The sequence below is a fragment of the Neovison vison genome, chromosome 6, assembly GCF_020171115.1.
Source record: "Neovison vison isolate M4711 chromosome 6, ASM_NN_V1, whole genome shotgun sequence".
Classification (NCBI taxonomy): domain Eukaryota; kingdom Metazoa; phylum Chordata; class Mammalia; order Carnivora; family Mustelidae; genus Neogale; species Neogale vison.
In genome coordinates, this window is record NC_058096.1 from 130,973,341 (window position 1) to 131,000,483 (window position 27,143).

General features: G+C 37.6%; 2 protein-coding genes across 8 annotated transcripts in view; one reads left to right on the forward strand and one right to left on the reverse strand.

Annotated features, from left to right (window-relative positions):
• ACAD11 (acyl-CoA dehydrogenase family member 11) overlaps nucleotides 1–27,143 on the forward strand; it is a 103,704-nt gene that overhangs the window by 50,449 nt on the left and 26,112 nt on the right. The window lies entirely within an intron of this gene.
• On the reverse strand, nucleotides 759–6,080 carry ACKR4 (atypical chemokine receptor 4). 4 transcript variants are annotated; one of them, XM_044252368.1, is made up of 3 exons: nucleotides 6,043–6,080; nucleotides 5,360–5,737; nucleotides 759–2,306 (listed from the first exon to the last, which is right to left on the reverse strand). In XM_044252368.1, exon 3 carries the CDS (start codon nucleotides 2,295–2,297, stop codon nucleotides 1,245–1,247), a length of 1,053 nt encoding a protein of 350 aa, XP_044108303.1. In that variant the 5' UTR covers nucleotides 2,298–2,306; nucleotides 5,360–5,737; nucleotides 6,043–6,080; the 3' UTR covers nucleotides 759–1,244. The 4 variants fall into 4 exon arrangements, with proteins under 4 accessions (XP_044108303.1, XP_044108301.1, XP_044108302.1 ...); XM_044252366.1 differs by having other exon boundaries at nucleotides 5,360–5,482; nucleotides 5,614–6,080; XM_044252367.1 differs by having other exon boundaries at nucleotides 5,360–5,750; nucleotides 6,043–6,069.

Consider the following 27,143-nt stretch of genomic DNA (forward strand, 5'->3'; position numbering starts at 1 on the left):
AGGTGATAATTTATTTTAAGAGCAGAAAACATGTCTTTTTTTTTCCTACAGTTTTACAGTTCACAGTTTTCTTTATAGTTTGTGAGAGAGAAAATTCGTATTAGTGTATACTGTTGATCACTGTAATTTCTTTCAAAATTAAATTTCAGTAGGGACATATTTTTTTTAAAGATTTTATTTATTTATTTGACAGAGAGATCTCAAGTAGACAGAGAGGCAGGCAGAGGGGGAGGAGGAAGCAGGCTCCCTGCTAAGCAGAGAGCCCAATGCGGGGCTTAATCCCAGGACCCTGAGATCATGACTTGAGCTGAAGGCAGAGGCTTAACCCACTGAGCCACCCAGGCACCTCTCAGTAGGGCCATATTAAATGAACTATAATTTATAAATAATTATATTTAAAGAGATAAGACATACATGTTATTAAAAATCATCTATTGTGTCACATACTTTTATTGCTTAAAGATGTAAGTGCTTAAGCAAAAAAATAAGAATCCGTATGTAAGAAAATGTATTGTTTAGTCAACCCTCAGTAATAGACTCACATAAATGGATAAGCCCTTTAGGAACTCACAAAATTGGAATCTAGGTAAATATGATTATCTAAAGATTGCTTCTAGAGTATACAGGTAAATCTAATCGAATAAGCAGTTTATTACTAAAGAAAATTAACATCATGGAAGCACATGTTCAGAAATTTACCAGGGATAAAAAGAAAAAAAAAAAGTTTACCAGGGATGTATTAAAAGGACCAGTAAAGCTTTTTATGTAATATTTTTATTGTTACATTGTTATTTCTGGGGTCTTAAGAAATCACTTACAAACTAAGAAACAGGAAAAAAGTATTAAATTTTGTTGTATAATTATTCAAATACTGAAATTATGCAGTGAAATCATTCTTACATTAAAATTTAGATCTTTTTAAAATAACTAGAAATGCCCCTTAATATAAGCCTTTTTATTAATCTGTTTCAGATGGCCTAATTCATAGCATAGTGTTTTTATTATTTATGCCTATTAATATTATTTTCCTATATTGTTAACTTTAAGTTCATGTTTTCTGCATTTATTATGTCATTTCCTCTTCTTCCTGGTTGCTATATTCTCCCCATCTTCCCCCCCACCTCTTGATTGCTGTAAGTTGGCACCACGGTGTTTGAGATTTAAGTTTCAGAATAAAGCAGATGTTTTATCTGAGGGAGAAGCATCATTCATGTGTATCGAAGCAAGAGGCAGCAGTCTGACATTTAAATGCTGAAAGTACTGGTTGGCTCTGTAAGATCTTCTGAATCAAAAGGAATCTCCTCCGCGTTTTGTCTTTGTCTTCTCCAGGACCCGTATTTCTTGGCAACTTTCATAATGTAGTTTTTGAAAGAGGCTCCCATGAAAACATACAGGATTGGGTTGAGGCAGCTGTGAAAGAGCGCGATGCTCTCTGTGATTTGGATGGCGACATCCATGCGTTTGCTCGTGTCGCAGTCGGTGATCAGAGAGTAGATGATATCTACGACTTGGCAGAACCGGACAATGTTATAAGGCAGCTGAGTGACAATGAAAACTATAACCACTGTGAGCAGAACTTTGAGGGGACGAGATTTTTTAATGTTGGGCATCCTGATAAGTGTCCTTGCTGTGACAAAGTAGCACACTCCCATAATAAGAAAGGGTATTACAAATCCAATGCAGATTTCCAGCATTTGAATTGATGCTTTCACTGATGTTCCTAGGTGATACGGAAAGATGGGAATGCACCTAGCCTTGTGATTGACTGTATAGAAAACCAGCTGAGGTATACTCAGCAAGATGGCAGCCATCCAGACACAGAAACAGATAAGCCAGCATGGTTTCCCCACTCCTGATTGACGTGGGGCTTTAGTTACAGCCCAGTATCTGTCTATGCTGATACAAGCCAGAAACTGCATTCCAGAGACAAAGTTGACTGTATACAAAGCTGAAGTGACTTTGCACATGATTCTCCCTAAAACCCATCCATGAACTGCATTAACTGCCCAAAAAGGCAGAGTGAATAGAAGGAGCAAATCTGCCACTGCCAAGTTGAGGATGTACACATCTGTTTTGGTTCTCTGCTTCTTGTAATAGGCATAAATTGCCACCACTATGGAATTGCCTGCAATTCCAATGATGAAAGCTATTGTGAAGAAGGCGGGCAAGAAAACTTTTGCAAATTTTCTGACTTCTTCTTTTATACAAATCACTTCATACTGACTGTAGTCATGAGTGCCATTCATTTCATTTTCCTCATAGTAGTAATCTGTTGACTGGTTGTGTTCCAAAGTCATGGCTCCAATCTAAATGTCAAAAAGAATACAAAATATTCATTTTAATATTGTTTAAAAGGAAGCACTTTTTAAAGTAGTGTAAGTTTTGTTCTTTTACTAGAGAGTAGATTTTTGCTATAACATAGGTGAGGCTGAATCTGTTGCTTTTTGAAATTTGAAATTCTTCAGTGGAAGCCACATTGGAGTATAGCCCCAAGATTAGTTGATTAGTTCTTTTTTTTTTTTTCTTAAAATTTTATTTAATATATTTGACAGAGACAGTCACGTGAGAGAGAGAGCACAAGCAGGGGGAGTGGGAGAGGGAGAATTAAGCTTCCCACTGAGCAGGAGCTCGATATGAGGCTTGATCCCAGGACCCTGGGGTCGTGACCTGAGCCAAAGGCAGACGGTTGACAACTGAGCCACCCAGACATCCCCAAGATTAGTTCTTCATCTTTTGTTTTTACCAGTCTGTGTGCAGGAGCTGGATTTTACACAAGAAAGATAAAAATAACACGCTGTGGAATTTTCTTAATCATTAAACCCTAAATCAAAATAATGACTTTTATATAGCTTTTAAAATATGAAAATTTAGTCAGATTTAAACAAAAGGAAAAGAAATGTTATATTTTTTACAAACACAACTTTGTGATTCTTATGTAGGATATTGGCAGTGAATTAAATAAGCAAATACTTTATTCAGCTAAAATAAATATATTTTTATTTATAAACATATTTTTAAATGAATTTATTTTAAAATAAGTTAAATAAATTAACTCAGTGTTTATACTTAATTTCACTGGCTTGCCTTTAAAAAACAAAGTTTCCTCTAGTTAGCGTCCCTTGAAAAGCTGTCACACATGCTGAAAGTATGCTACCATTCAGTAGTGTTATTCCACCAGTTACCTGAGTTTAAGCCTACACTGTCCTTGACTTCTGTCACATTCATCCCTAATTTTCAGTCAGCCCCTAGTTTCTGATTTTACCTTACAAATAGATTGTGAATCTATCTCTTTTAATTTGCCCTCTTTGACATATCTGCACCATTTGACCGCCGTTGTTTCTTACCTGGCCTATTACAGTATCTTCCCAACTGGTATCTCCTATTCTTTTTCCTTCTTACGATCTCTTTGTCAAAATCATTTTTCTTACTGCCACCAGAGTTCTCTATCTCTGCAATGTCAATCTGTCACTCTTCTGCTAAGCTCCTCACCTGAAAGATACATTTCTCCACCTGAAAGGTACAATCCAAGCTAACGATACATACTTAGCATGATGCCCACGGCTCCCTGCATAATGTTAAGCAGATGCTTAACTTGTCCCAGAATTCACAAGTTTTTAAATGTATATAAAAATGACCCATGATTCCTGCTACATCTCTCTATAATGCACCCCATGCTGTGCCATATCTCTCTACACCCCAGATAGTCATAGTACTCATCTGCAAGCAGTTTGCTGGGGCACACCATGCTGCAGCACATGTCTGCACCATTACTCATTCTGTTCCTCTGATAGACCATTTCCTGCCCTTCCCTTAAAGAGCCAATTCCTTCCCAGTTAACCTGGATGTCACCTCCCCAGAAGATTTTCCTGATCCAATAGCTATATCTACATGCATACCTACGTTCATTCTCAGAGAACTGACCCCATGATGTGAAAAAATGTGTTTCTTAGTTCCCTTAGAGTTTGACCTGTTGGATTTATGTTTGTAATGACTACATGGAGAGTGGCTGGTATACAATAGGTGCTCAGTAAATATTTGTCAAACTAAAGGACTTATAAGCAGATATAAAGCTATTAGTCTAGAATATATAGATGGTATGGCAGGAATCATCTTGCCTCATCATTAGTTATTTTACTATATTGGTTTTTAACACCTTATAGGAGTAAAATAAGCTCACAGAGAGTTCACGTTGTTTTTTGTTGTTGTTTTTGTTGCTCTTTGTTTTTTGTTTTTAAGATTTTATTTATTTGACAGAGAGAGCGCACAGGCAGGGGTAGCAGCAGGCAGAGGGAGAGGGAGAGGCAGGCTCCCAGATGAACAAGGAGCCCAATGTGGGGCTGGACCCCAGGACCCTGGTATCATGACCTGAGCTGAAGGCAGATGCTTAACTGTCCAAGCCACCCAGGTGTCCCCAGAATTCACAAGTTTTAAAATGTATATAAAAATGACGTTCGATGTTTTCATTTTACTGCTGAGTTTTATTTTGCCTTTTCCTTAGCCTTTCTGTCTTCCTTTGGTTATTTTTGTCCTTGGGAAAAGCTCTAATATTCTTATAGAATCATTAATGAAAATAGTATTTTTAAAACAGTGTGCCAACTTATGGTACATTTCCAAAAGACTATTCTTATTCTTACTAACCTTGTTTGGATGAGTAAAGCAGAGAAGGCCCTCAAGGAAATATACCACATAGAAGAACTGCTTTTATTATGTAAAAACCAGGTGCCAACAATTTAAAATGACTATTTTTACCCTTAAGTTAATTTGAAAAGTTCCAATCTGGAAGACCATTCTGGTCATCATTTTCTTAATGTGTTAATTATTAACACAGTATGAACTTTGTTCTTTCTTTCTCATTCATCACAAATCTTGAATCTGATGATAAGAAATAATATGCACAAATAATATAAGACATTAAGGAAGTATATTTTTAAATAAGAATCTTACTAAAAACTGTGAGTAAATAGGACAGGAATGGAAATTATTTGCAGGAATTGATCCTTCTGTCAGACATACAGGAACACAGTTTAGATGTCCTTATAATTATTACAAGAACAAAAATAGCATTTGTAAAATAAAACAGAAAAAATAGTATAACACAACCTATTTTCTCATTAACAAAGTTTTATAGGCAAGTAATGGTATTAACATAATGCCAGAAATAATATGTTTTCTTCTTGCTATATTCATATTTTTGTTTTAAGATTAAAGTGTATAGCTGTTTTCAAATAGCTCTTTTTGCATATGTTAACATTTAAACTTTTGTGCATCAACACTCCCTTTACATAGGTAAGTATATAAAGTCTTTGGGCTTTAAAAAACAATCTTATCCCAATTAGAATGAGAAAATGAAAAAACCAACCTGTTTCAGCGTGCAGAGAGGAGCAGTCTTGAGTGGAGAGTAAATTCAAATGACCTCTTTAACTCAGGCTACTTTTGTTTTCGTTTTATACCCCGCCTTTGTCTTGCATCCGAGAGAGCTTTCCTGAAATTTAACCTTGTGAGCACTTGATCTTTTATTTTTTGTATAACCATACTGTGAAGTCAAATTCAAGTTCTAAAGTGTCTTAGCATACAAGTTTGAAAGAATTCTATCTTGTTTCAAAAACGACATACCTTTCAAAGTTTCTACTTAGATGAAAGGGAACAAGAAATTGCCGGCAGCTGAGGAACCAATGGCCAAACCAAAAAAATTCACCCCAGAGAGCATCAGGGGCTAATGAGCACTTGTAGGTAGAATCTAGAGAAATACTCTGAGAAGTTATTTTGTTTAGGAAAAAAAAAGAAAAATGACTTTAACTCGAAAAGTTCTTTTAAAAGACTAAATTATCACAGACTAAATTTTGAGTGATGATTAGGCATTTATAGAACAATATTTTTTCTGCCACATCATTTAATATTTTACTTAAACTATGAAACTACTCTCGGCTTAAAAAAAAAAAAATTATTTCTTCCCTGTCCTTGACCCCAGAGTATGCCTTTCCCCATGACTGTAAACTCTCTTGCCTTCTTCAATTTTATTTTTTCAAAGACCAGCATACAAACCTTCAAAATCCTTCTGTCTGGGGACATTGTTTTTCTCATGCTTCTAAACAAATGAAAATTGAAGAAGAAATGCATGCAGATTTAGTCCTCCTGTTTAAACAGGACTCTCCATACATTTGCATAGCAATGCCCTTTATTTCTTTTCTCATGCAAAGCTAGGCTCAGTCTCCACATGTAGAAATTATAGGCAGCATATAGATGGGTCTTGTTTTTTTTTTTTATCCTTTCTGATACCATATGTTTTTTGATTGGAACATTTAGTCCAGTGACATTCCAAGTAACTATTGATATATATGTATTGATTATAGTTATTTTGTTACTTGTTTTGTCATTGTTTTTGCAGTTTTTCTCTCACCTTTCTTCTCTTGCTCTTTCATGGTTTGCTGGTTTTCTTTGGTGATATACTTGGATTCCTTACTTTTCATTTTTTGCATATATATTACTATTTTTTTATTTGTGTTACCATTAGGTTTATATATAACATCTTTTGCTTTTGGTAGTCTATATTAAACTGATGGTTGCTTTAATTTTGAACTCATCCTTTACTCCTCTCCCCTCCACCTTTGAGATATTTGGTATCATACTTTACATCCTTTTATTTTGTGCTTCTCTTGACTGATTTTTACAGATACACTTTTTTTAAAAATTTGTGCTTCCTGGTTTTTTTTGTTTGTTTGTTTTACTCTTACTTATGGTTTTTGTTTTCCATTCACAAAGTCCCCCTTAACATTCTCATAGGAGTGGTTTAGTGGTCATGAAATCTTTTAACTTTTGTTTGTCTCAGAAATTCTTTATCTCCCCTTCTATTCTGAATGATAACCTTGCTGGATAGAGTACTTTTGGCTGCAGATTTTTCTCTTTTAGCACTTTGAATACATCATGCCACTCTCTTCTGGACTGGAAAGTTACTGCTGAATAATGAGCTGCTAGACTTAAAAGATTTTCTTTGTATTTAACACTCATCTTTCCGCTTGCAAACTGTAACATTCTTTATCACTGTTTTTGTTTTTTGCAATTTTAATTACTGTGTGTCTTGGTGTGGACCTCCTTGGGATGAATTTGTTGGGAGAATCTTTGTGCCTCCTGAATCTGGGTCTGTGTTTCCCTTCCTAGATTCAGGAAGTCTTCAGCTCTTATTTCTTCAAGTACATTTCTGCCTCCCTTTCTCTCTTTTCTGGGATCCCTATAATGTGAATATTACTATGCTTGATGGAGTCACTCAATTCTCTATGTCTATTCTCATTATACAGTATTTGTTTGTCTCTCACCTTTTCAGTTTGATTGCTTTCCATTACTCTGTCCTCCAGGTTACTGATACCTTTCTCTGCTTCCTATAACCTACTATTTATTTCACCTATTATTTTTTTAATTTCATTTATTGAGTTTTCCATTTCTGATATGTTAGTTTTTATCTCTTTGTCAAGGATCTCACTAATGTTCTCCACCTATTTCTGAAGTCCAGTATTTTTGTGATTATTACTTTAAATTCTTTATCAAGCCCATTACTTATTTCTATTTCACTTAGATCTCTTGCTAAGATTTTATCTTATTCTTTCATTTGGGATGTGTTTTTCTGTCTCCTTATTTTTCTACCTTTCTGTCTGTCTCTCTGTGTTAGGAAAGTTAGCTACATTGGCTGCTCTTGAAAGTAGTGGCTTTATGAAGAAGAGGTACTGTAGTGCCCTCAGTGCAGTGTCTGCTGTTTATCAGAATCAGTTATAATACTTCACCTGTGTGTGTCACTTACATCCTACTATTATGTCCGAGTCACTTTTCCTTTCAGTCTAGACATCTAGCCTGAATCTCTGCCTGTTGTGGGCTGCACTTGCTCTCTGTGATGTTAGTGAGACCCACGAAGGCTCATTCTGAGGGCACATGACTGCGAAGGGCTTAGAGGCAGGACAGCGGGGTTAGCAGGTTTGTTCTGAGCTGCTAGTCCTAGACTGGATCTCCTGAAGTGCGGAGGCATTAACAAAATTTGTGCTGAACCCAGGGCTGAAGCCAGCAGCCTTGGACTGGGCAAGTGTTCCAGGAGAACTTATGGGTGGTTGCATTTGCTAGCAGCTTAGGCAGCAAGTATCTATGTAGCACCATCTCCCACAAATGGCTCTGTGTTTGCAGGGAGGGGAGGAAAATGGCACCTAACAACTCCTTCATTCCCAGAGAAGTCCTCAACACACACCAAAGTCGTATAAACAGAGCTCCCTCTCATTGTGCAAACTGTTGCTTCTATGTTGCCTCTCTGCCAGCCTTTGTCTCTTTAAGGGTGGGGGGCCCAGCTATCATTCCTCTACCCATTTGCCCAATGCTGAGTCAACTGACTTCTAAAGTTCTAGGCTCCAAGTCTCACTGGTTATACAAACTCATGGAATTCAGCCCCTCCAGTTTTCAAGGCCAGATACTATGGGGATTCTTTTTCCCCATGTGGGCTCCATGTTCCTTTCCCTCTCTGCACCCACAATTCCCTCTTTCCTGCAGACAGCTCCCAACTGCATTTTCTATTCTTCCTAAATTCTTCCATGTGGCTTCTTTCCTGCATTTAGTTATGGAGTTTGTTCTGCCTCTCTTCAGATAGCTCTCAGGTATATTTACTCAGGTGATTGAAATCTAGTTGTAAACATGGGACAATGGTGCCCCTACTCTGCCATTTTTCCTAGCCTCCTCTCTTGCCTCTTGTTCTTGATCTTATATATACTAGAGCAGTATGATGTGAACAAGCAACCCTCCCCTAAATTCTCAGACAGGCCTACAAAATCCTGCAAGTTCTGCCTCCATCCCTCATTGCCTCTCTGACCTTTCTTCCTACTACTTTATGCTTTGCTTGTTTGGTCTGCCACACCAACTTTCTTTCTGTCTTGGAATGTACCAGTCACATTCCTTCTTAGGGCTTTTGTATTGGCTTTTCTGCTTGTCTGGAATGTGTTTCCTCTCAGTATTTGCAAACCATACTCCCTCATCTCTCAAGGCTTTGTCCAGTCACCATCACCTCCTCACTGAGGCAATCCCTAATTACTCTATTTAAAATACCCCTCACCCGCCTATACTCCACTCTAGCTTAACCATTGTACTGATCCTCTGCTGATTTACTATATAATATGTATTATATTTGCTATTATCTTTTGCCCTGTATTAGAATATAAGCTTCATCAGGGCAAGGGCTTTTATTCCCTTTCTTCATTGATAACATCCGAAGTGCCTAGAATAGTGCCTGGCATATAGTCAGTATTTTCAATTAATAAATAATCCTACTTTCCCTTGTGATTATTGATCCATTTTACTTCCCCTTGATGCTATGCTTCTTTTATGACTCATCTATAACAGCAGCCTCCATAGTTAACAATTATATAATCTCTTCAATTCATCTATATTATATGTAGATGAATACTGACTTGTGAGCCTTTGTTCAGTGCTATTACTCCTATCTAGAATACTCCTCCCCCCCTCCACTTTAGCTACTTCTATTTAGGATTCAGATTCAGGTCTAACCTTAATGTTACTTAATTCAGGAAGCCTTCCTTAACCCTTTTAGATTAGATCAGATGTGTATACTCTTTACTCCTATAGTACTATCTCACTTTGTTATTAGTACTTAGTAAAATTTTCTATCTTCCATAGCAATCATGTGTCCTGCTATATACTCAACATTTAGCTGTGTGCCTTACTTATGGTACCAGTTTACTGAATACTAATTAAATACATGAATGAATGAGTGAATGATTCAGTCAATCAAAGTTTAACTTATCCTCCACAGACTTACAAGTTTAGCAGTGGAGCTGGAATTTTTTTTTAAGATTTTATTTATTTATTTGATGGAGATAGAGGGCACAAGCAGCAGAGTGGCAGGCATAGGGAGAGGGTTCCCACTGAGCAGGGAGGCTGATGCAGGGCTTGACCCCAGGACCCTGGAATCATGACCTGAGCCGAAGGCAGACACTTCATGACTGAGCCACCCAGGCACCCTTTGAATCCTGGTAATTTTAAAGTATATTTAAAAGTATTCTTTTCCGGGACGCCTGGGTGGCTCAGTTGGTTGGACGACTGCCTTTGGCTCAGGTCATGATCCCGGAGTCCCGAGATCGAGTCCCGCATCGGGCTCCCAGCTCCATGGGGAGTCTGCTTCACTCTCTCTGACCTTCTCCTCGCTCATGCTCTCTCTCACTGTCTCTCTCTCAAATAAATAAATAAATAAAATCTTTTTTTAAAAAAAGTATTCTTTTCCTTTATTTTATACTCCCCAACAATCACATGCTTTCTTGTAAATAGGATTATGATCAGTTATAATTCTATAATCTTTACATCTTTCAAAAACCACACATCATTTTTTGCTAATTCACACACATACCCAGGCATAACAGATAAAAGATCAAACCTCTTTTGGTAGTATGTACCATATGCAATAAGGTGAAACTAGTTTATTGCCTGGCCTTTTCCTGTATTTTCCTTTTCCCAGACAGAACTAGAAGAGGTGGTGTTGATAGGGGAGTCTTGACAAGATAGGAAAGGCAATCATATAGCTTGGAGACTAGGGAAAAGCATCATTTACCCTAAGCAACTTACCAAAGTGCTAAGTTGTTTCTTTCTTGCCCCGCCCCCATTTTTGGTACTTGTCTCCTATTTCTCATATCCCTAAGAACAGAATCTTTATGATTACAACTAGCTGCTCACCATAAACTCTCTCCATGAAATGCCTTAACATACCAGTACCCCTCATTCCTGAAGAATCTCTCTCTCCACACCCATTTCTTAGCCTTCCTCTTGAAGTACCATTTTGCTCAGTGACAGATGTTTGGGAAAGCAATCTGACTAAACTATATACTGAATTATCATTGAAAATATAATGTTATATTTTCAACATAATTTATATTGAAAATTGATATTGAGATATGCATTTAACATTTAGATAATCTCATGACTTCTCTTGCGCATATTACATATTAATGTAATATGTGCATATGTGCATATTACATATTAATATTGTATGTGAGTTTTTTACTTAACATTTTCTGTTACTCCAGGTTCACTATAAATGTCATTTTTTTGAAGATTTTATTTATTTATATGAGAGAGAGAGAGAGTGAGGGAGAGCATGAGCAGGTGGGGAGGGACAGATGGAGAGGGAGAAGCAGACTCCCCACTGGGGAGGGAGCCCGATGTGGGGCTCAATGCCAGGACCCTGGGATCACAACCTGAGCCAAAGGCAGCCATTTAACCAACTGAGCCGTGCATGCATCCCTATAAATGTCATTTTTGTAGCTAAATCATATTTTGTTGTATAGATCATAATTTGTTTTCCCACATAACTATTATAGGACTTGCAGAGTGTTTCTAGTGTTTTGCTATTACAAATGATGTTATAGAAAGCATCTTTGTAGATAATGTGGGAAACTGGACTTAATTTGAGAAGTGTTGAAGAATGTGATTAATCATGTGTAATTGTCTCTTTCTTACACAAAAGGTAGTGTTCTTACCATTCACAGTATAGGATAATTGTAGAGTTCTTCCAGATAAGTGCATAGAAAAGTTCCTTAGTCTTTTTGGATGGGTTCCAGTGTATGGACACAGCACAGTATATTTAAATAGTCTTCCATTGATGGTTATTGGTTAATGTCTAATTCTTTGCAAATACAAAAAATACTACTGCAGTGAATAATCCTGTGCACCTGTCTTTGCATTCAGGAACAACTATATCTATAGGGTAAGTCCCAGAAGTAGGTTTGATGGATCAAAGAGTAATTGAATCTGTAATTTTGATGGATATTGCCAAGTTATACTACCTAGGGATATTACTTTGTACACCCATCAGTAATGAAAGTGTCTATCTCCATGGAACCTTGCCAATAGAATGAGTTATTTGACTAGCTTTGCTTTCTAAATGACTTGTAACAGATTCAATACTCTTCCCCTCTTCTTCCTGGCCATGTATGAAATATTTTCCCGATTGCTTTTTTTCTTTTTAATGTACAGTAGTTTTATGTAGACAGCACAATTAATGTCTTTCTTTTGATTTCATTTATCATTTTTAAGGTTTAAAATTTTTTCCCCATTTAGACAGAGATTTCATAAATACTATTTTTTCTTCTAGTTTTTTATGGCTCGATTATTTAAATTTTTAATAATTTCAACTCTGATCTATTTGGAATTGATTTTGATCCAACCGTATTCTGTAACAATGACAGAAGTAGTCCAGCATTTAACACTGATTGCATAATTACTATGTAAAACCATTCTGGAGGTAGAATAAGTGAATTTCAAAGGGTGCTTCCTCCCATTAAAAATAACACATATTCCAAGAGAACACACTATATTGGGTTTTTTTCCTTTTTTTTTTTTTGAAAGATTTTATTTATTCTTTGATACAGCACAAGCAAGGGGATCAGGAGGCAGAGGGAGAGGGAGAAGCAGGCTCCCCAGGAGCCCAGTGTGAAGCTCAATCCCAGGACACTGGGATCATGACCTGAGCCAAAGGCAGATGCTTAACCAAATAAGCCACCCAGGCTTCCCTAATGAAGTTTTTTCTTAACTGTTAGGATTGTAGATAAACATTTTTTAAAACAAACTTTATTTATTTATTTAGATTTTATTTATTTATTTGTTAGGGAGAGAGAGAGCACAAGCAGGGGGAGCAGCAGGCAGAGGGAGAAGCAGTCTCCCTACTGAGCAAGGAGCCCGATGATGCAAGACTCAGTCCATTGGGTCATGTTTTTTCCTGACATTTTTCCTTGTGTTAAAGAATGATTTTGTTTGATAACCATATGGTTTGTAAGAGCCTAAAATATTAAAACTGACCAGCAAATATCAGGGAGATGTGATTTTCAGCCTGACTTAATTTTGGCACTTGAACAGCCTTGAAATATCAGAGTCTAAATTAAAAACAATTATTTTACATGTGCCATCTGTTTTCATTCATGGAAGCCTGTGACACAACAGATATATTTAAATGTTTCCTGGCCTATTCGGATTTCCTCTAATATATTTCATCCACAATGTCTGGTATCCTGTTCGTTAACTAAAGTAATAAAAAAGAGCGTCTCCTGGATGGGTCAGTCGGTTAAGCGTCCAAATCTTATCTCAGCTCAGGTCTTGATCCCAAGGTCCAAGATCGTAATCATAAAAAAGAGCAAAAGCTCTATTTAGAAGAAGGATGTGTTTCAGCTGCTGCACCTGCCAAATTCTGCTTGTAGCTAAGTTGAGATGATATATTTGTGAGGGGTCTTTCCCATTTTCTGACACATCAAGATTAAATCAAAGTATCTTAAAATTTACAACCTATCCACTCCCCTTATTTCCTCTACTTAATGACGCCCCAAAGAAGAGCCAGTTTAGAAGTTTTATTTTTTAAAATCTGAATTGTTTTCCATATTAGATTGAATGAGGCAGAATCAAAAAATTATTTGCCTTGTTTCTTGACTGTCTTCAAAATTTACCTGATCTCTGGAATCTATTAAGCACTTACTTAAAACTGTGACATAATTTTTCATGAAGAACATGACAGGAAGTGCTATTGGAAAATACTAGAGAAAAATATATTCTGGGTGTTAGAAAAAGAGGGCTTTCAGCTAGGTTTAGGGAATTATAGAAAAGATTTTGCTTTTGAAGGATTTAGCTACTGGTCATCTAAGTATAAAATCCATAGAACCTTAAAAGATTTATCAAAAATGTCCTTGATTACCAGGATAGAAAGTAGAGAAAGAAAAGATCTGTAGTGCGAATAAACCCCAAATTGTGTCATTGTGTCCTAATCTGATTTTTGAAGTACTCTCACTATGGAAACAATGTAGATTATATACAGCAAATGACCTGACCCTTTTATTAACCTGTGGGCCTCAAGGCTTTCTACAACTAAAACTTCAAAAACTCTAACTAGAAAAATACTCACTTGAAAATTTAAAAGGGAGCCTCTATGGAAAAAATTTTTTTTCTCTAATTTCTAAGAATCGAAGCACAATTGCATATTATTGCACAGCCAGGACCAGTCAAGGATATTAAAAAAAAAAAAAAAAAATTCCCCAGCCCAGCGTTTTCAGATAAGAAATTTCAGTTAAGGGGTGCCTGGGTGTCTCAGTGGGTTAAGCCTCTGCATTCAGCCCAGGTCATGATCTCAGGGTCCTGGGATCAAGCCCTGCATCGGGCTCTCTGCTTGGCAGGGGAGCCTGCTTCCTCCTCCACCTTTGCCTGCCTCTCTGCCTACTTGTGATCTCTCTCTGACAAATAAGTAAATAAAATCTTTAAAAAAAAAAAAAGAAGAAGAAGAAGTTGCAGTTAAGATCCATAATTCAGTATGGATAATCTGTTATTTAAATAATCCTAATGTTCTTCAGGTTGATCCTCAGATTAGTGGAATTCAGTTTTTTATATATTAGGACCTATAAAAATCAGGACACACTCTTATAAAACAGTGATACACAATTTGGAAATTCAAATATGATTCAACAAGCAAGGGTAGTTAAGTAGATTCACATTGATGGTATAATCTGAGACTTTTTAAAACTTAATTTTGAAATATGTGAATGGTAGGATCTTTTCTCATTAAAATTTGGCAAATGTAGCTCCTGAAACATCCTTATTTTAAAGAGTCCAGTCAGAACTGATTGAAAGTAGATTCCATTAAATTTGAAAGAACCCAAATTGCTTTATTCGTTTTTTGTTTTTTTAAAGATTTTATTTATCCACTTGACACAGAGAGAGAGAGAGAGATCACAAGTAGGCAGAGAGGCAGGCAGAGAAAGAGGAGGAAGCAGGCTCCCCGCTGAGCAGAGAACCTGATGCGGGGTACATGATCCCAGAACCCTGAGATCATGACCTGAGCTGAAGGCAGAGGCTTAATCCACTGAGCCACCCAGATGCCCCAGAACCCAAATTGTTTTAAAACAGTTGTATTTTAATCTTAAATACATTTTTACTTTATATGTATAACTCACAATATAGGACAGAGGGGATTATAATTTTAAACTCTCGGTTTTATTGGTTTTAAAGTTTTAGAGCTAAGATTTTTTTTTTTTTTTGGAGAACAACAAAGTCTTTTTATTTCACCGTGAAGGATTTCATACATTTGGTTGCAGCAATGAATGTTAGGTTGACAAAGCTGCTATAAAACTGTCAGTTACTTCAAAAATGCTGTGAGAGTATTTTTATTCTCATGCAGCATAACATTCTCCCTTCTACAGTCCTGTGTACCATAGAGCTAAGATTTCTAATTCTGCTTTTTGTATGATCATGTTTTTTTGTTGTTGTTTTTTTTTTTAAAGATTTTATTTATTTATTTGACAGAGAGAAATCACAAGTAGATGGAGAGGCAGGCAGAGAGAGAGAGAGAGGAGGAAGCAGGCTCCCTGCTGAGCAGAGAGCCCGATGCGGGACTCGATCCCAGGACCCCGAGATCATGACCTGAGCCGAAGGCAGCGGCTTAACCCACTGAGCCACCCAGGCGCCCTGTATGATCATGTTTTGAGGTGATCATTGCATTTCTAAAACATTAGCCGAAACTAATGATAGGTGTGTGAATATATAAGAAACTGCCATACTGGTTGTGCAAAAACTTGGTTTTGGCAAAGTTTAAAGGCCAAAACTCTAAGGGAATTTCATTTCTTGTGCAGTGGAGTTACCACCTAAGATCGACCTCATAGATAACAACTAACAAGCTACAAACAAAACAAAACAAACAACTACTTGATGCTAGGGAGTGACCCAAAGCAGGCTGATTTTGTAGCAGAGTCAAAATTTGGAAGATGAGACAGCAAAAGAGAAGTTTTTCAGTTTTAGACTTTGGCTTGAGGACACAGTGTGGTTTGAGAAAGCTGAAGCTTCTCTAGAAAACTTGGATCTTTGTGTTCTAAGCAACTAGAAGACAGTGCCTAGAGCCGCCGTCACTGCTCAAAAATGAGGTTGTAGTTTGGGTATTCCAGGAAGGTAGAGAACCATAAAAGGAGAGCTCCAGGTTTCACCTGTAAACTTTGCCCAAGTCTCTGCTGACTCCTGAATCAAAATCATGTAGTCGACTCAAAGCACCTGCAGCTAAATAAAAGGAATAACTAAAATTTGATCTCTCACCCCACCTAAACTGAGACAGACTCTGCGGTTTGACTCTACCTAAGAGCCTAATAAGACAAAAACATCAACATGCTTTGAAGGGATTATAATAGAATCCAGAGTCTTCAAAACAAAAGAATCAGTGTCCAGAATGCAATTTAAAATTACTCACCAAATGAAGAGCCAAATATAAAACCAACTAAAATATGGCATCATGGTTCATTTGTATATTTAAAAAATTATTTTCCTGGAATCTCTAGTTACCATTTTTCTTTCACTGCATTATTTACTTGTTTCATATTATATCTCCTCCCCCTTAAACATACACACATGTATGTTTATATTGTACCTGTAATCCTACTGAATTTTTCCTTTTCTGGAGACTTTTCTCATAGAGTCCTTATTCCTATTCCAGTCTGGACTGATTATCTTTTAGGCATATTTCAGTACAGTTATCCTGGAATTTTTACATATTACTTTCCTGGGATTGTTCATCTTTTGTACCCTATGACTTTTTTTTTTTTTTTTTTTACTTCCTTATTTTGCTTGAGTGTATTCTTTTTTTTTTTTTTTTTAAGATTTTATTTATTTATTTGACAGAGAGAGAGAGAGAGATCACAAATAGGCAGAGAGGCAGGCAGAGAGAGAGGGGGAAGCAGGTTCCCCGCTGAGCAGAGCAGAGAGCCCGATGCGGGGCTCTATCCCAGAAACCTGAGATCATGACCTGAGCCGAAGGCAGAGGCTTAACCCACTGAGCCACACAGGCGCCCCTTGAGTGTATTCTTTTTAAGAAAAAATGCTTAAGTGAATAAAATTAAAATAAATAAAATTAAAATTAAATAAATTTATAAACTAAAAATTATAATATATTTATAAATTATAAATTATAAATAAAATTAAATTAAAATAAAATCTGAGATCGTGTGTGTCTGAATAGGTAGGTATTTATTTTGCCATGACAGAGATTTGTATGTGGATGGGTATAGAATTCTAGATTTTTTTAAAACATTTTTTTTTAAAGATTTTATTTATTTGACAGGCAGAGATCACAAGTAGGCAGAGAGGCAGGCAGAGAGTGAGAGGGGGAAGCAGACTCCTTGCAGAGCACAGAGCCGGATGTGGAGCTCGATCCCAGGACCCTGAGATCATGACCCGAGCCGAAGGCAGAGGCTTTAACCCACTAAGCTACCCAGGCTCCCTAGAATTCTAGATTGAACTCTTTTATCTAGCAGCCCTTGTTGCTGATGAGAAATCTGATGCAAGTCTAATCCTCATTCCTTTAAAGGTGGCTTGTTATTTGGTTTTTGTTTTTTTTTTCTTTTTGAAACCCTTTAGGATTTTCTCTTTATAGTTGATGTTTTAAAATGCCTAGAGATGGATTCTTCTTGCCAGTCAATGGCCCTTTTAATCTGAAGACGTTTTGTTTTGTTTTAGAGAATTTTCAAGTTTCAGTGATAAGTTCTTCCCTTTATTTTTCTCTTCTTTTTTTGGACTATTTTCTCTTTTTTTAGACCTCTTTTACTGTGATCTTAGATTTTATATTTTTGCTTTAAGTGTCTCTTCTCTTTGCTTTCCTACTTTTGGTCTCTGACTTCTTCCTCTGCCTGTGGGAAATTTTCTTGATTTGATTTTTAGTGCTTCTGTTGAACTTTATGCTTTAGCAGTCATATGTTAAGCTCTAAGAGTTTTTATTTTCTTGCTCTTTGGTTGTTCCTGTTTCACAACATCCTTTTCTGGTTTTATGGCTGTAATACATTTGAATCTCTCAAATTATACCAACTAGAATTTCTTTGTTTGGTTTAACTCATTTGTTTTGTTTTGTTTAGATTCTCTCTGTTTCTTGTTTTATTTTGTTCCTCTATGGTCAGTTTTACAGTTTATTTATTTTGGTCAGTCATTTCTCTTTAATGCTGCAGGTTCTCTTCACGTAGTACAGATTCTTGGTTTTCTGAGCATACTTAAGAGAAAAGCAAGGGTAAATGGAGTTTTTCACAGAGCTCTTTCCCAGCCATGTTTCCTTCCTAGGTGGAAATTATATAAAGAAACTTTTGGTGGAAGGCCTGGGATTCAGTTTAGAGTCACTGATAGGAAGCTAGTTATCGAGCTACAGACTCCAAGCTTCAAAATAACTTTATTCAGGTTTGTTTTGTTTTGTTTTGTTTTGGTAACGTGCTACATACTTTTCTTTTTCAGGCTATGTGTCACATACCTGCCTATGGGAGTGCCACCTGGTACATATGTCCACCTAAAAATCTTGAATTAATTCATCTTTAGAAGCCTTGCTTCTCAGTCATACCTTCTGCCTCTGGGACCAGAAGCCTCTCCCTTTGCAGTTTCTTACCTCATTTTCAAGACTCTGACTTCACTGCCCATTTCGCTGATCAGCTTGCCTCATCTACTTCCTAGATATTTACTGAAATCTTTCATCTGTTGGTGACCACCAATACCCCCAGTCCTACAGTCCTACGTCTCACCTTCTCACTTCCTTTTCTGTAATGGTTATGCCTTCATTATACATTCATTCATTCATTTCCCCATATAATGTATCATTTGTTTCGAGGATACAGATCTGTGATTCATCAGTCTTACACATTTCACAGTACTAACCATAGCACATATCCTCTGCAATGTCCATCACCCAGCCACCCATCCCTTTCACCCTCCTTCCCTCCAGCAACCCTCAGTTTGTCTCCTGAGATTAAGAGTCTCTTGTGGTTTGTCTCCCTCTCTGGTTTCATCTTGTTTCATTTTTCCCTCCCTTCCCCTATGATCCTCTATCTTGTTTCTCAAATTCCTCATATCAGTGAGATCACATGATAATGGTCTTTCTCTGATTGACTTATTTCACTTGGCATAATAGCCTGTAGTTCCATTCATGTTGTGGCAAATGGCAAGATTTCATGGTTTTTGATGGCTCCATATATATATATATATATATAATAATAATATATATAATATATAATAATATAATATAATATATATATAATAATATAATATATATATATATATATATATATATATATATATATATATATATATTATGTGTGTGTGTTTGGCTACTGTGGACATTGCTGCTATTAACATTCCGGTGCATGTGCCCCTTCGGATCACTACGTTTGTATCTTTAGGGTAAATACCCAGCAGTGCAATTGCTGTGTCATAGGGTAGCTCTATTTTCAGCTTTTTAGGGAACCTCCATACTGTTTTCCAGAGTGGCTGCACCAGCTTGTGTTCCTCCCAGCAGTGTAGGAGGGTTCCCCTTTCTCCTCATCCTCACCAAAACCTGTCGTTTCCTAACTTGTAAATTTTAGCCATTCTGACTGGTGTGAGGTAGTATCTGACTGGGGTTTTGATTTGTATTTCCCTCATGCCGAGTGATGTTGAGCACTTTTTCATGTGTCTGTTGGCCATCTGTATGTCTTCTTTGCAGAAATGTCTGCTCATGTCTTCTGCCCATTTCTTGATTGGATTATTTGCTCTTTAGGTATTGAGTTTGTTAAGTTCTTTATAGATTTTGGATACTAGCCCAAATATCTGATATGTCATTGGCAAATATCTTCTCCCATTCTGTCCATTGTCTTTTGGTTTTGTTGGCTGTTTTCCTTTGCTGTGCAAAAGCTTTTTATCTTGATGAAGTCCCAATAGTTCACTTTTGCCTTTGCTTCTCTTGCCTTTGGCAATGTTTCTAGGAAGAAGTTGCTGCAGTTGAGGTTGAAGAGGTTGCTGCCTGTGTTCTCGTCAAGGATTTTGATGGATTCCTCTCTCACTTTGAGGTCTTTCATCCATTTTTTGAGCCTGTTTTGTGTGTGGTGTAAGGAAATGGTCCAGTTCCATTCTTCTGCACATGGCTGTCCAATTTTCCCAACACCATTTGTTGAAGAGACTGTCTTTTTTCTGTTGGATATTCTTTCCTGCTTTGGCAAAGATTAGTTGCCCATAGAGTTGAGCATCCATTTCTGGGCTCTTTCTTCTGTTCTATCAATCTGTGTTCTATTTTTGTGCCAGTACCATATTGTCTTGATGATTACAGAGCTTAAAGTCTATGTAATAGATCTTGAAGTCTGGAATTGTGATGTCGCCAACTTTGGTTTTCTTTTTTAATATTCCCCTATCTGGGGTCTTTTCTGGTTCCATATTAATTTAGGATTATTTGTTCCATTTCTTTGAAAAAAGTTGACGGTATTTTGATAGGGATTGCATTAAATGTGTAGATTGCTTTAGGTAGCACAGGCATTTTCACAATATTTGTTTTTCCAATCCATGAAATGGAACATTTTTCTATTTCTTTGTGTCTTCCTCAGTTTCTTTCATGAGTACTTTATAGTTTTTTGAGTATAGATTCTTTGCCTCCTTGGTTATTTTGCCTATGTATCTTATGGTTTTGGGTGCAATTTGAAATGGGATTGACTCCTTAATTTCTCTGTCTTCTGTCTTATGTTGGTGAATAGAAATGCAACTGATTTCTGTGAATTAATTTTATATCCTGACACTTTACTGAATTCCTGTTTGCGTTCTAGCAGTTTTGGAGTAGAGTCTTTTGGATTTTCCACATAAAGTATAGTATCATCTGCAAAGAGTGAGAGTTTGACTTCTTTGCCAATTTGGATGTCTTTTATTTCTTTTCTTTTCTTTTTTTTTTAAGATTTTATTTATTTATTTGATAGACAGAGATGACAAGTAGGCAGAGAGGCAGGCAGAGAGACAGGAGGAAGCAGGCTCTCCACGGAGCAGAGAGCCCGATGCGGGGCTCGATCCCAGGACCCATAGACAGAGATGACAAGTAGGCAGAGAGGCAGACAGAGAGACAGGAGGAAGCAGGCTCTCCACGGAGCAGAGAGCCCGATGCGGGGCTCGATCCCAGGACCCTGGGATCATGACCTGAGCCGAAGGCAGAGGCTTTAACCCACTGAGCCACCCAGGCGCCCCTGGATGCCTTTTATTTCTTTTTGTTGTCCAATTGCTAAGGCTAGGACTTCTAGTACTCTGTTGAACAGCAGTGGTGATAGTGGACATCCCTTGTGTTTTCCTGACTTAGGGAAAGAGCTCTCAGTTTTTCCCCATTAGGAATGATATTCACTGTGTGTTTTTCATAGATGGCTTTTATGATATTGAGATATGGACCCTCTATCCCTTTCCCTTCAAAACCCTCTCCCTTCAAAACACTTTGAAGAGTTTTGATCAAGAAAGGATATTGTAATTTATTAGGTGCTTTTTCAGCATCTATTGAGAGAATCATATAGTTCTTATTCTTTCTTTTACTAATGTATTGTACCACATTGATTTGTGGATGTTGAACTAACCTTGCAGCTCTGGAATAAATCACACTTGGTCGTGTTGTATAATCCTCTTAATGTACTGTTGGATACTATTGGCTAGTATTTTGGTGAGAATTTTTGCATCCATGTTCATCAGGGATATTGGTCTGTAATTCTTCTTTCTGATGGGGTCTTTGTCTGCTTTTGGGATCAAGGTAATGCTGGCCTCATAAAATGAGTTTGGAAGTTTTCCTTCCATTTCAATTTTTTGGAACAGTATAGGAGAATAGGTGTTAATTCTTCTTTAAATGTTTGGTAGAATCCCCCTGAGAAGCCGTCTGGCCCTGGGCTCTTGTTTGTTGGGAGATTTTTGTTGACTGCTTCAGTCTCCTTACTGGTTATAGAGAGAGCCTAAAAGTAACAGACCAGAAAGGAACTGAGACAATATACAGAAATAGTTACCTTGAGGAGTCAAGATGGCGGAGAAGTAGCAGGCTGAGACTACCTCAGCTAGCAGGAGATCAGCTAGAGAGCTTATCTAAAGATTGCAAACACCTGCAAATCCATCGGCAGATCGAAGAGAAGAAGAACAGCAATTCTAGAAACAGAAAAACAACCACTTTCTGAAAGGTAGGACTGGCGGAGAAGTGAATCCAAAGCGACGGGAAGATAGACCCCGGGGGGAGGGGCCGGCTCCCGGCAAGCGGCGGAGCAACGGAGCACAAAATCGGGACTTTTAAAAGTCTGTTCCGCTGAGGGACATCGCTCCGGAGGCTAAACCGGGGCGAAGCCCACGCGGGGTTGGCGTGACCTCAGGTCCCGCGGGGTCACAGAAGGATCGGGGGTGTCTGAGTGTCGCAGAGCTTGCGGATATTGGAACGGGAAAGCCGGCTGCAGAGACAGAGCCGACAGTAAGCTCGCAGCTCAGAGTTGCCTTGAACCGGTCGCAGGCTCGGTGAGCTCGGAGAGCGGCCGGAGGTCAGACAGACGCGAGTTACTGGGAGCTGTTCTCTGAGGGCGCACTGGGGAGTGGGGCCCCGGGCTCTTGGCTCCTCCGGGCCGGAGACCAGGAGGCCGCCATTTGTATTCCCGTCCTCCGGAACTCTACGGAAAGCGCTCAGGGAACAAAAGCTCCTGAAAGCAAAGCCGAGCAGATCACTCAGCCCGGCCCCTGGTAAGGGCGGTGTAATTCCGCCTGGGGCAAAGACACTTGAGAATCACTACACCAGGCCCCTCCCCCAGAAGATCAACAAGAAATCCAGGCAAGACCAAGTTCACCTACCAAGGAGTGCAGTTTCAATACCAAGGAGAGCAGCAGAATTCCAGAGGAGGAGAAAATAAACCACGGAACTCATGGATTTCTCCCTGTGATTTTTTAGTCTTGCAGTTAATTTAATTTTTTTCTTTTTCATTTTTTTTCTCTTCTTCTGCTAAAATTTTTTAAAACTTTTACCCTTTTCTTTTTTAACGTTTTTTAACTAGACTATCTAATATATATATATTTTTCTTTTTTATACTTTTCTTTATTCATTTTCTTTTTTTTAATTCTTTTTTTTTCTTTTTTTCTTTCTTTATTTTTGAACCTTTTTTTATCCCCAAATCAGAAGAGATCCTAATCTCTTCAATCTTTTTTTTCTTAATTCTTTTTTAAATTCTTGATTGAATTTTTAATTCAATCTCTTTTTTTTTAATTCTTTTTTTCTTTTTTTTCTTTCTTTCTTTTTGAACCTCTTTTTATCCCCAAATCAGAAGAGATTGGGAGATCCCAATCAAAGGAGATCCCAATCAGAGGAGATCCCTCACCCAATCGTGAGGGGGGAGGGAGAAATCCCCCCTCACGATTTGGGATCTCTTCTGATTTGGTTAAAGCATATTTTCCTGGGATTGTTGCCACCCTTTTAGTATTTTACTTGCTCCTTCATATACTCTTAGCTGGACAAAATGACAAGGCGGAAAAATTCACAACAAAAAAAAGAACAAGAGGCAGTACCGAAGGCTAGGGACCTAATCAATACAGACATTGGTAATATGTCAGATCTAGAGTTCAAAATGACAATTCTCAAGGTTATAGCCGGGCTTGAAAAAGGCATGGAAGACATTAGAGAAACCCTCTCCAGAGATATAAAAGCCCTCTCTGGAGAAATAAAAGAACTAAAATCTAACCAAGTTGAAATAAAAAAAGCTATTAATGAAGTTCAATCAAAAATGGAGGCTCTCACTGCTAGGATAAATGAGGCAGAAGAAAGAATTAGCGATATAGAAGACCAAATGACAGAGAATAAAGAAGCTGAGCAAAAGAGGGACAAACAGCTACTGGACCATGAGGGGAGAATTCGAGAGATAAGTGACACCATAAGACGAAACAACATTAGAATAATTGGGATTCCAGAAGAAGAAGAAAGAGAGAGGGGAGCAGAAGGTATACTGGAGAGAATTATTGGGGAGAATTTCCCCAATATGGCAAAGGGAACGAGCATCAAAATTCAGGAGGTTCAGAGAACGCCCCTCAAAATCAATAAGAATAGGCCCACACCCCGTCACCTAATAGTAAAATTTACAAACCTTAGTGACAAAGAGAAAATCCTGAAAGCAGCCCGGGAAAAGAAGTCTGTAACATACAATGGTAAAAGTATTAGATTGGCAGCTGACTTATCCACAGAGACCTGGCAGGCCAGAAAGAGCTGGCATGATATTTTCAGAGCACTAAACAAGAAAAACATGCAGCCAAGAATACTATATCCAGCTAGGCTATCATTGAAAATAGAAGGAGAGATTAAAAGCTTCCAGGACAAACAAAAACTGAAAGAATTTGCAAATACCAAACCAGCTCTACAGGAAATACTGAAAGGGGTCCTCTAAGCAAAGAGAGAGCCTACAAATGGTAGATCAGAAAGGAACAGAGACAATATACAGTAACAGTCACCTTACAGGCAATACAATGGCACTAAAATCATATCTCTCAATAGTTACCCTGAATGTTAATGGGCTAAATGCCCCAATCAAAAGACACAGGGTATCAGAATGGATAAAAAAACAAAACCCATCTATATGTTGCCTCCAAGAAACTCATTTTAAACCCGAAGACACCTCCAGACTTAAAATGAGGGGGTGGAAAAGAATTTACCATGCTAATGGACATCAGAAAAAAGCAGGAGTGGCAATCCTTATATCAGATCAATTAGATTTTAAGCCAAAGACTATAATAAGAGATGAGGAAGGACACTATATCATACTCAAAGGGTCTGTCCAACAAGAAGATCTAACAATTTTAAATATCTATGCCCCCAACGTGGGCGCAGCAAACTATATAAACCAATTAATAACAAAATCAAAGAAACACATCAACAATAATACAATAATAGTAGGGGACTTTAACACTCCCCTCACTGAAATGGACAGATCATCCAAGCAAAAGATCAACAGGGAAATAAAGGCCTTAAATGATACACTGGATGAGATGGACATCACAGATATATTCAGAACATTTCATCCCAAAGCAACAGAATACACATTCTTCTCTAGTGCACATGGAACATTCTCCAGAATAGATCACATCCTTGGTCCTAAATCAGGACTCAACCGGTATCAAAAGATTGGGATCATTCCCTGCATATTTTCAGACCACAATGCTCTGAAGCTAGAACTCAACCACAAGAGGAAGTTTGGAAAGAACATAAATACATGGAGACTAAACAGCATCCTTCTAAAGAATGAATGGGTCAACCGGGAAATTAAAGAAGAATTGAAAAAAATCATGGAAACAAATGATAATGAAAATACAACGGTTCAAAATCTGTGGGACACAACAAAGGCAGTCCTGAGAGGAAAATATATAGCGGTACAAGCTTTTCTCAAGAAACAAGAAAGGTCTCAGGTACACAACCTAACCCTACACCTAAAGGAGCTGGAGAAAGAACAAGAAAGAAACCCTAAGCCCAGCAGGAGAAGAGAAATCATAAAGATCAGAGCAGAAATCAATGAAATAGAAACCAAAAAAACAATAGAACAAATCAACCAAACTAGGAGCTGGTTCTTTGAAAGAATTAATAAAATTGATAAGCCCTTGGCCAGACTTATCAAAAAGAAAAGAGAAAGGACCCAAATAAATAAAATCATGAATGAAAGAGGAGAGATCACAACTAACACCAAAGAAATACAAACTATTATAAGAACATACTATGAGCAACTCTACGCCAACAAATTTGACAATCTGGAAGAAATGGATGCATTCCTAGAAACATATAAACTACCAAAATTGAACCAGGAAGAAATAGAAAGCCTGAACAGACCCATAACCAGTAAGGAGATTGAAACAGTCATTAAAAATCTCCAAACAAACAAAAGCCCAGGGCCAGATGGCTTCCCGGTGGAATTCTACCAAACATTTAAAGAAGAACTAATTCCTATTCTCCTGAAACTGTTCCAAAAAATAGAAATGGAAGGAAAACTCCCAAACTCATTTTATGAGGCCAGCATCACCTTGATCCCAAAACCAGACAAGGATCCCATCAAAAAAGAGAGCTATAGACCAATATCCTTGATGAACACAGATGCAAAAATTCTCACCAAAATACTAGCCAATAGGATTCAACAGTACATTAAAAGGATTATTCACCACGACCAAGTGGGATTTATCCCAGGGCTGCAAGGTTGGTTCAACATCCGCAAATCAGTCAATGTGATACAACACATCAATAAAAGAAAGAACAAGAACCATATGATACTCTCAATAGATGCTGAAAAAGCATTTGACAAAGTACAGCATCCCTTCCTGATCAAAACCCTTCAAAGTGTAGGGTTAGAGGGCACATACCTCAATATCATCAAAGCCATCTATGAAAAACCCACTGCAAATATCATTCTCAATGGAGAAAAACTGAAAGCTTTTCCACTACGGTCAGGAACACGGCAGGGATGTCCATTATCACCACTGCTATTCAACATAGTACTAGAAGTCCTAGCCTCAGCAATCAGACAACAAAAGGAAATTAAAGGAATCCAAATTGGCAAAGAAGAAGTCAAATTATCACTCTTCGCAGATGATATGATACTCTATGTGGAAAACCCAAAAGACTCCACTCCAAAACTGCTAGAACTTATACAGGAATTCAGTAAAGTGTCAGGATATAAGATCAATGCACAGAAATCAGTTGCATTTCTCTACACAAACAACAAGACAGAAGAAAGAGAAATTAAGGAGTCAATCCCATTTACAATTGCACCCCAAACCATAAGATACCTAGGAATAAACCTAACCAAAGAGGCTAAGAATCTATACTCAGAAAACTATAAAGTACTCATGAAAGAAATTGAGGAAGACACAAAAAAATGGAAAAATGTTCCATGCTCATGGATTGGAAGAATAAATATTGTGAAAATGTCTATGCTACCTAAAGCAATCTACACATTTAATGCAATTCCTATCAAAGTACCATCCATCTTTTTCAAAGAAATGGAACAAATAATTTTAAAATTTATATGGAACCAGAAAAGACCTCGAATAGCCAAAGGGATATTGAAAAAGAAAGCCAAAGTTGGTGGCATCACAATTCCGGACTTCAAGCTTTATTACAAAGCTGTCATCATCAAGACAGCATGGTACTGGCACAAAAACAGACACATAGACCAATGGAACAGAATAGAGAGCCCAGAAATAGACCCTCAACTCTATGGTCAACTAATCTTCGACAAAGCAGGAAAGAATGTCCAATGGAAAAAAGACAGCCTCTTCAATAAATGGTGTTGGGAAAATTGGACAGCCACGTGCAGAAAAATGAAATTGGACCATTTCCTTACACCACACACAAAAATAGATTCAAA